Source organism: Thamnophis elegans, chromosome 1 (genome assembly GCF_009769535.1).
Source record: "Thamnophis elegans isolate rThaEle1 chromosome 1, rThaEle1.pri, whole genome shotgun sequence".
Lineage (NCBI taxonomy): Eukaryota > Metazoa > Chordata > Lepidosauria > Squamata > Colubridae > Thamnophis > Thamnophis elegans.
In genome coordinates this window covers 117,837,528-117,846,535 of record NC_045541.1, presented here as the reverse complement: position 1 = coordinate 117,846,535, position 9,008 = coordinate 117,837,528, and the positions used below count along the sequence as shown (strand labels likewise).

Sequence of the window (9,008 nt, the reverse complement as noted above, 5' to 3'; positions counted from 1 at the left end):
CTTCACCTCGTAACCTGGTTCTCCCTTTGAAAGGTGAAATGCCCGGAAAAAAAAAACAACCACTTACTGTCAATATGAAGGCAAGAGAACTGCCTCGCCCCCCCCTTCATCTCAGTGCAATGAGGACCGTATACATATCATGCTAAAGCAGAGGGCTCTTGTGCATTCAGAATGGCGTACCATAGCAGAGTTGCACAAATGGCACCATTAATCTCTCACAAGTTCACTAGTTTTACAGAGCGTTCATATAGTGCCAGATCACCACAGTGGAACAATCCAACCCTACTGAAGGATGTGGACACTGCTGACAAATAAGACCAGCTGTGTGCGCATGCACACATAATGAATCGGAATGAATGACGTTTTACTTTAACTAGGACCAGAATAGAAAGAAAACAGCATTGCTTATCTTGTGTAATACAGTGAACAGTGGTACCTAAAATCATCATCCAAAAGCTCTTCTATGGCACAATGAGAGGAGAAATCGTGATATTTTCTCTCTCTTTCTATCTCAAATTTATTCTTGTTTAGAGTCATTCACAAATTGTCATTCCATTTAAAAACCGTTAAACTCATATAAACACATTTGGGGAGTGAGGGAGGTTAAAAGATGTTGATGAATCTGACTCTTGCATATTATGGCCTTAAAGTTCCCCACTCTATGATTACAGAGCTGGAAATGCCATTAACAAAGAGCTCTAACCTGTTTTACTGTTGGGCTGACTAATAAAACAGTAGTCTAGTAATCCAGATGCATGATATTGACAAAAGATCCTTTTTAGGACACAGTGCAAAACTCTCCTTTTACCTGAATTCTATTCTTTACGGTATCTCACTATTCATCACATTAGAACCATCCAATTATTTCTCCACGGCTTCTTCCAAAAGACGCAGAGCAGAAGGTTCCTCTGAATCTACAGAGCACCTCCAAAGTTTATATGCTGATCTCTTTATTTTAAAACCAAGCTGAATTCCATGAAACCTGAAAGATGAGGGCAGAGGGTGCTGGTATGAGTAGGAATGAAGGGGGAGATCTTGCAGCCAGTCCCACATGGAAGTTGGATTCTTTCCCTGCATGATTTGTAGGATGCTACCAAAAAAAAAAATCCTCAATGGAAAAGTTAAGCCCAAGCATCCCTGTGTCTCAGACCCTCTTCCTCACAATTCTGCAACGGGTAGTAATTCTGGACTATGCATGAAAGTGCACATAAAACACCTCTTGACAAGTAGTGCAGTAATCTTCACACCCACATGGGATGAAAACAAGGCATCATCTATATACCCTTTTGCTGGTAGGCGTGGGCTACTTTGAAAGCCAATATGAACACATATAGGTTCCAGGGATTCAAAATTACTACCGTCCACCTGAAATATGGGCTCCTTTATATTGTTTTCGAATAGGAGTTTCTGGTGCCAAGGAACTGGCTAAGCTTAAGTTCTTAGAAGATCCACAAACACTGTTTCCTTTGCTCAAGGAGGAAGAGGCGCTTGATAATCCAAAATCTGAAAGTCCAGCAGGTCGTATAAGTGGAGTCTGGAGAGGGCTACCTGAAGGCATACCTAGCCAGGGGGGAAAAAAAGAGCACCACAAAGTAGTAGTAGTAATAGTAAATACTTCCTCAACAGATTAGATCTGAAACATATTTGTTTAAGTCAGGGGTGTCAAACTCATGACGACACATTGTCACATAACATATCGCAACTTTTTACCCCTTTGCTAAAACAGGGGTGGGCCAGTGCATGACACATCTGGCCCACGAGCCGCACGTTTGACACCCCTGCTTTAAGTGAACACAGTACTAAACCTGCAGGTATGATAATTGACTATGACTTTCAATGAAAAGAAAGACAACTTCTAACGTTTTAACGTTTTAATAAACCCAAGCAGATTTAAGAATAGTTAAATATGGGGCATCGGAGCCCATTCATTTTAATGCAATTAAAAAAAAACAACTACAAATGTCGTCTGTTCAACCATCATCTACTTTGGTGACAGAAAATGTTATTAGTGCAAGGTGATTCCACAATGGGGGTGCTTTCCAATTAAAAAAATACGGTAATAAAAACAATGATATGGATTGCACTTTTTTCTGGAATCAAATATGAATTTTATATGGATATTAGGGATTCCTTCAGGAAGACATGAATTGGGTCTCCTCTGATAACTGTCCAAGTGCAGAGCCTACCTTTAGACACGTTGTACCCATAGGCTGCATAGGCTGCAGCTGAGGCAGCAGCTGCTCCGGCTTTAGCCCCCGCCATGGCAGCTGCACTTCCTGCAGTTGATTTTCGGCTCCGGCTTTTTGTTGTGCTTTTGGATCCACTGTTTGTACCTTTGGGCCGACCTCGACTTCTACCCGAATGACCTCTTCCTGTGAGAGGCAAATCTTGTACTGAAATGCCTTAACAAAAGAAAGAAAGAAAATGTGTAAACTTATAGCACTGTATTAGAACAGTCTCTAACAAGCATAATTAGATCTTCTTTTATGGATAAACAATGTATAATTTATGAAAGATATGTCATTCTCCAAACCAGCTTGTTAGCAGATATACAACATTCTTAGTTAAGGAAATGTTTTGTGACACTTCTTCCTGTGGTGAGAAAAGGCTACCATGGTTGGGCACTTCAGCTTAGATGAAAAGTTGGCTGTGCATATGATTGAGGTGTATAAAATCATACACAGCATGAGAATAGGACAGGAAGAAGTTTTTTTAACACTCCCCCCATCTAAAACAATAGATGTTCTTCAAGGAATAGCCTATAATAAGTTGATAAAATGGTATCTCAAAAACAATATCTTCACTCATATATCCTCTGCTAGGACACTATTATTCTTCTCATTAGTTTCTAGGGCACAGAGATTGAAGAAAAAGAGTGATCTAGTAGAAGGCATCAATAATGTCTTTGCCAAGTTGAGGAATTAATCCACTCACAGCTCCCACTTGTAAGTCACCGTAGATACTTATATCGATTTCTGAATTTAACTTAAAAGTATACATCTCAAACATATAGAGAATTGGTCAGGACATACAATTTTACTGACTTAATATATCTGAATAGGACATTCTTTTCTGGATTGCCTCTTGTCTAATGTTTTGCAAATCTCATAGTAATTATGCAATCTATAGAATTCCCAGCATGTATTCCTAGCCCAAGGTTACAGATAAAACTAACCATTCATGTTGTCAGAAACAGAGCCAGTGACGGAAGCTGGGGAGTTGGTAGCTCTTGACTGAGGTGCAGAAGATGCTGGATCATCTACAATCACAAGCATATCATTGCTGCTCTCATCAGGGGGGATGGAACCCATGTGCAACTCACTGTTGAAGGAAATCTAAATCATACACAAACAAAATCCTGTATGTTAGTTTAAATTCCACCAGTAAATGAAACATGCTTTTTGACAACACATGACTCAAATGTTTCTTGCTACAACTGACAATGCCTCTGTGCCAAACACATCCCTCTGAGCACCAATGTTTTAGCCTTGTTTAGATTTCCTTAGCCACTAGTTGTGTTTTCTTCTCAATGAACTATCTCCTACTTTCAAAGAATACAGATTAGCTATTTTTATAAGTTAATTCTGTATGCTCTGTTTCTGAAATCACTATATTTGACATGGGTAGCTTTATAAATGGGAAAAATAAACAAATTCACTTCTGGAATACCAAGAGGCCATAGCAATAGTGCTTAGACTTATATTCCACTTTATATTGCTTTAAAGTCCCCTCTAGTGGTTTACAAAGTCAGCATATTGCCTCCAACAATCTGGGTCCTCATTTTGTCAACCTTGGAAGGATGGAAGGCTGAATCAGCCTTGAGCCCATCAAGATCGAACTCTAGGCTGTGGGCAAGTTAGTCTGGAATAATGCATTCTAACCACTGCACCACCACAGATATGATAGTGCTTTTGCAATGATTCTCATGGGATGATGGGGCTCACCGCAGTGATTTATGTCAACCACACAATATGCATTCATCAGAAGACAAGCTAGTGGGCTTGCTTCTCATCACCTATTCTATTACTCTTGTTTACCTTTGCTTTTGTTTCTTATTTTCTGTTTGTTCCTAAACTGATCGCATAAATATTTTTTATACTTAGATGTTAAACATGTGTATTTTCTAATACATTTATACATTTATTTATTTATAAATTATAATAAATTTATTTATGAAATGGCCAAATGTTTCCTAAAGAGATCCTTACCTCACTGAAAGGGCTGGGCATGGCAGACTCCACACTAACAAAAGACTCATCACCATCAGCTGAAAGATTTGAATTATCTGCAGATGGAACAAACGGAACCACAAGATTGATGCCTTCTTTCCTTTTTCTCCCATCTAACTCATCTTCCTTCTTTTTCTGCAATTAAATTATAAAAAGAAATTATGAGGCTTGAAAATATACCAAAGCCTTAGAAATTACACTAACAATATGCCAGTTCACCAACACAATACAAAGCAGAAGGATAAAAACAATATTGCCTGGTCTGTGACTTCCATATTAATTTAGGAGTCCTGGTAGATCAGATCAAATAATCCACCATGTCCCACATCCCATGCTGGGATGAGGTACTAGTAGAAAACTTACCAATAGTCCATGAAAAAACCAGATCTCAAACTTTATCCCTAGCAGGAATATAACCTCTAAGTATGAAAAAATATGCATCATGATTATTTGCCTTTGATATGTACAGATAGTTCTCACTTAGCGACCTTTTGTTCAGTGACTGTCCAACATAACAATAGTGCTGAACAAATGGAATTTATGCCTGGTCTTCAAGGTTATGGCTGTCACAGCAGCCCCATGATCAGGTGAGTCGAACCAAAGTGAGCAATGAAGAGCAGGAGAAGCATGAGGTCTTGGCCTAACAACTACAACCGTAACTATCAAAATTACCATTGCTAAGTGGTGCAGCCACATTATTTTTTGCATAATGATTGCATCACTTAATGATGGAAATTCTGATCCCAATTAGAACTGTGAAGCAAGGATTTTGCCAGTCCCATCTTATATTTGATTATATTATGATATAATTTACTATTACAATCAAATCACATATCTAACAATATTTTAATAAAATTATTTGCATAAAAATAGTTGCACTTTTATAACAAGATATTTATTTGCCAATGTAAAAATCTTAAGTTAACTCTAAAGTTGGCAAGCTTTAAGAAAAATTCCATTCAAACAGCAAAATTGATCTTACTGAAAATTCTTCCCTCAAACTCTCTCTTGCCATCTTTAGATTGCAGCGTTAATCAAATTATAATGACCAGACTCTCATCCTTTTCTATGAAGGAATTTACAAATCTTGAGTGCATGTGCAATACATGACAGACAATGTTTTAAAAACTATTGATGATTTCCAACCCTTGGTGATTTTACCTCAAAATATATTCCAGCTGAGTTACTGGCTATTAAGCACAAGCAAAAAATGAACCTGAATGGAACAGACAATATAAACTTCTGAAGACAAAAGTAATATTCAATGCTATAATATCAATTAAAGCAATGGAGGAGGAATATTCAAAATACCTTTTCAGCATACTTTTCCCTTTTACGTTTACGCTCTTTGACACGATTTGTTTCTTCCTGTTGCCGTTTCTCCTCCTGACGTTGACGCACTGTGTTAAGAAATATAGGAAAAGCTCACGAACAGTACAGATGCAAATATAATTGTAAAGTATCATTTTACAAAGCAGATGTATCTTAGTTCTGCAATTATTTATCCTAGTCCTTTAACTACATCCCTTTCAAATATAGCTCGTCCCTTCCTCCAAGAAAAATGTTTTAATTAGCCATTATGAGATGCACAATGCCTCTTGTATAAACATTATCATGCAAATTATAAGAATGGAATTACAGTGTAATTGATAAACTGCTATTTTTTCTATTTTAAAATGTTTTAAAGGGGAAAAAATGCCAATTTTCATTTAATAATCATTCCGGTTGTATTACATTATGTTTTAGCTAGATAAATAGAAGCAGCAGCAAATGTCCGTCTATATTTGAAATGTATGACATTTAGACAGATTGGGGGGGGATCTCACATTCTGTTTCAAACATAGAAATATTCCATAGTAGTGCTTGAATGCAAATTGTGATTACATGTCAAAATAAGATTTAATTCTGCAGCAAATTAAAGTGAAATTAATTCATCTCAAATTCCAGTACTTGTTCAAAATAGCAAGTAAAAATAGCAATATTGTCACACAAATGTGTTAGTAGGAAAGAGGATTTAGCATACATTTTTTTTCAAGTTCCTCATCATCCAGAAGCAGACTAACAACTTCCTTTGGTTTCAAGGTGTCTGGTTTGAAATTGCCACCTGAAATCACCATCCTTTGAATCTAAAAAAAAAAAAAGCAAAACTCCAGGGTATTAATATTGGAGACAGCATTTTTAGAGACTACAACATAACAAAGCACCTTTCAAAATGTATTGTAGACTAGACTGGTACTTATGAACACAGATTCTCCTTTGGGCCAATCATTTTCTTTTAACACAACCCACCTCACAAGGTTGTTGTTGTTGCTGTGAGTAAAATAGGAAGAAGGAGGGGGGTTGGATATGTTCATCACCTTGAGTTATTTATAAAAATAATAAAGATACAAACAAACACATTTGAAATAAATATTATTACTATTATGATTATCAATATGTCGAAACTTTAAAAAACTTTTTCTGTACTAAAATCAACTGCAGCTTGATTATATGATCCAAACCAGTCTAGCACATATTCGAATACGCATATAAACATCTATGACTAAATTCAGGTTCAAATAAAAATAAAAGGAGGCAGAGCATTGAGAAGTCAGTAACAATTGTGAGACCACTATGACAAACCCTATAAACAGGAAGAAACAAAATATTCTGGTAATTGGTAATATCTCCTTTTTATTACTAGAATAATTTGAGTCTGCAATTTCATTCTAGTCTTATGAAAAATCCCACTTTAAAGGAAAACGAGTGTACAATGCAAAAACAATGGGACTTTGATGTTCTGAACAACCTATTCGTTATACACATTGGATTTTAGCTATCACCATTTCCCATCAGCACATCCATTGGTTGTTCTGGCTGAAGGAAACTATAGGCTATAATTCGATAGCTTATAGGCTATAGTTGAAAGGCTATATAATTCAATACAACTGAAAAACATCACTGAGGTAAATCTGGAATAGTCTGAAGGGTACAATGCAACCACCTTGCTAAAATCAAACATGTCTCAAATTGATCAGTGTCAAAATTGGAATTCAATCTTAAAACGTAATATATGCATGTCAAATCAACTTTTCTAACAGATATGTTAATAAATATAAGTAAAAGAGAAACAATTGGTCATTATTGGAGAACACACCTTGTTTGTGTTTCTTTGGTTCTGGACTTGCCTTTTTGTTACTTTACATATAAATGCAAATATTACATATATGCAAAATGACAGAGCTGTTTTTGCACATGTTTAATATATATTGTTTAAGACTTAAATATCTTGTGCAAGAGAACTAGTATGGTGTAGTTAAGAGTCAGAAACTGGGAGAGTGGAATAGAAGGTTGGAAGATGAGATTGCTATGTTGGAATTAGAAAAGTCAGCCTTCTTTCTCAGATTTCAAAATATTCCAGAGGAAAGAGGGGAGAAACTGAAGGAAATTATGGAGATGATAGCAGGGATCGCCCAGAAAGATAAGTTGTTGATACAGAGCGACATCGATGACGTATATAGAGTCTATACTTCCTATACTAGGAGACAGAAACTGCCACATGAAGTGCACGTGAGGTTTACTAAACGATCCCTGAGAGAAGAAATTTACCAGAAGGCACGTGACCAGAATACCATGTATGCGGGGGAAATGGTCATAGTACTAAAACAGATACCAAGAAGAGTGAGGGAAAGGAGGCAGAAATATCAGGACCTAACAATACTATTGAGGAAACTTCAGGTGATGTATAGGTGGCTTTTCCCAGAAGGGTTATCTTTTCTCTGGCAAGGCCAGAGGTTTCGGATTGAATCATTGCAAGATGCACAAGACTTTATGGAAAGCCAGTTGAAGAAGGGAACTCAGAATAACGATGGAGAATTGGACAACAAGAGCCGAGGAGAGGAGCGAAAGAATAGTGTCCCGGGAGATGAGAAAGGGGGAAATGAGAAACAAAGCAGAGATGAGAGACCGCAAACGAGGCAAACAACAAAAGCTAAAGCCTTAAACAAATAAACATGGCGGATGAACTCCGCTTAATTTCCTTAAATATAAATGGTTTGAATTCACTAAGAAAGAGAAATAAAATACTGAATGCTCTACGGAAAAAGAATTGTGATTTGACATGCTTGCAAGAAGTACATATAGCGAACCACCAGCAAAATGTGTTGTATTACCCCCGGCTGGGTATAATGTATATAAGTTTAGCAGATGAAAAGAAAAGGGGCATTGTGTTGTATGTTAAATACCATATTGATTCTAAATTGGTGTATACGGATGGGGAGGGTAGAATCTTAATGGTCGAATTGAAATTTGGTCAATATAAAATTTTGCTGGTGGCCATATACGCACTGAATGACAGCCAAAGCACTTTCTTTAGAAAGTTGCATTTAAAAATTGCAGCGTTAGGCTATGATCATATATGTGTGGTGGGTGATTATAACGCGGTGGCAGATAGGACAATGGATTATAACCCAGGAAACATCCAAAAGGGGGGGAAATTAAGAGAAAGGAGGAGAGTTCTCCCCAAAACCTTTGAAGACATGAGGGAGGAATATGAATTAAAGGATGTATGGCGTGAACTCCACCCACAGAAACAACAATTTACTTTCTTTTCACATAGACATCAATCCTGTTCTAGGATCGACATGGCCTGGTTGACACCAGAAATTGGGAACTTGATTAAGGAAGCAGCAACTGAGGTTAATACCTGGGCCGATCATAATCCACTCTTATTGGTGTGGAAAGGAGTAAGGCAGGGGAGGAAGAGAAGGTGGATGATGAATAAAGAGATAGTGAAAGAAC

The 9,008-nt window shown here is 37.1% G+C and overlaps 1 protein-coding gene across 1 annotated transcript in view; it reads right to left on the bottom strand.

The window, feature by feature from the left end:
- Window positions 1-413: 413 nt before the first annotated feature.
- The window catches only part of INO80 (INO80 complex ATPase subunit), a 63,993-nt gene continuing 55,398 nt past the window's right edge, over window positions 414-9,008 (bottom strand). The window contains exons 31-36 of the mRNA XM_032229424.1: window positions 6,253-6,355; window positions 5,541-5,629; window positions 4,209-4,364; window positions 3,176-3,335; window positions 2,187-2,402; window positions 414-1,560 (exon numbers count right to left, since the gene is read on the bottom strand). Coding sequence (XP_032085315.1) covers window positions 1,355-1,560; window positions 2,187-2,402; window positions 3,176-3,335; window positions 4,209-4,364; window positions 5,541-5,629; window positions 6,253-6,355 — 930 coding nt within the window. The 3' untranslated portion in view covers window positions 414-1,354. The remainder of the gene's footprint in view (window positions 1,561-2,186; window positions 2,403-3,175; window positions 3,336-4,208; window positions 4,365-5,540; window positions 5,630-6,252; window positions 6,356-9,008) is intronic.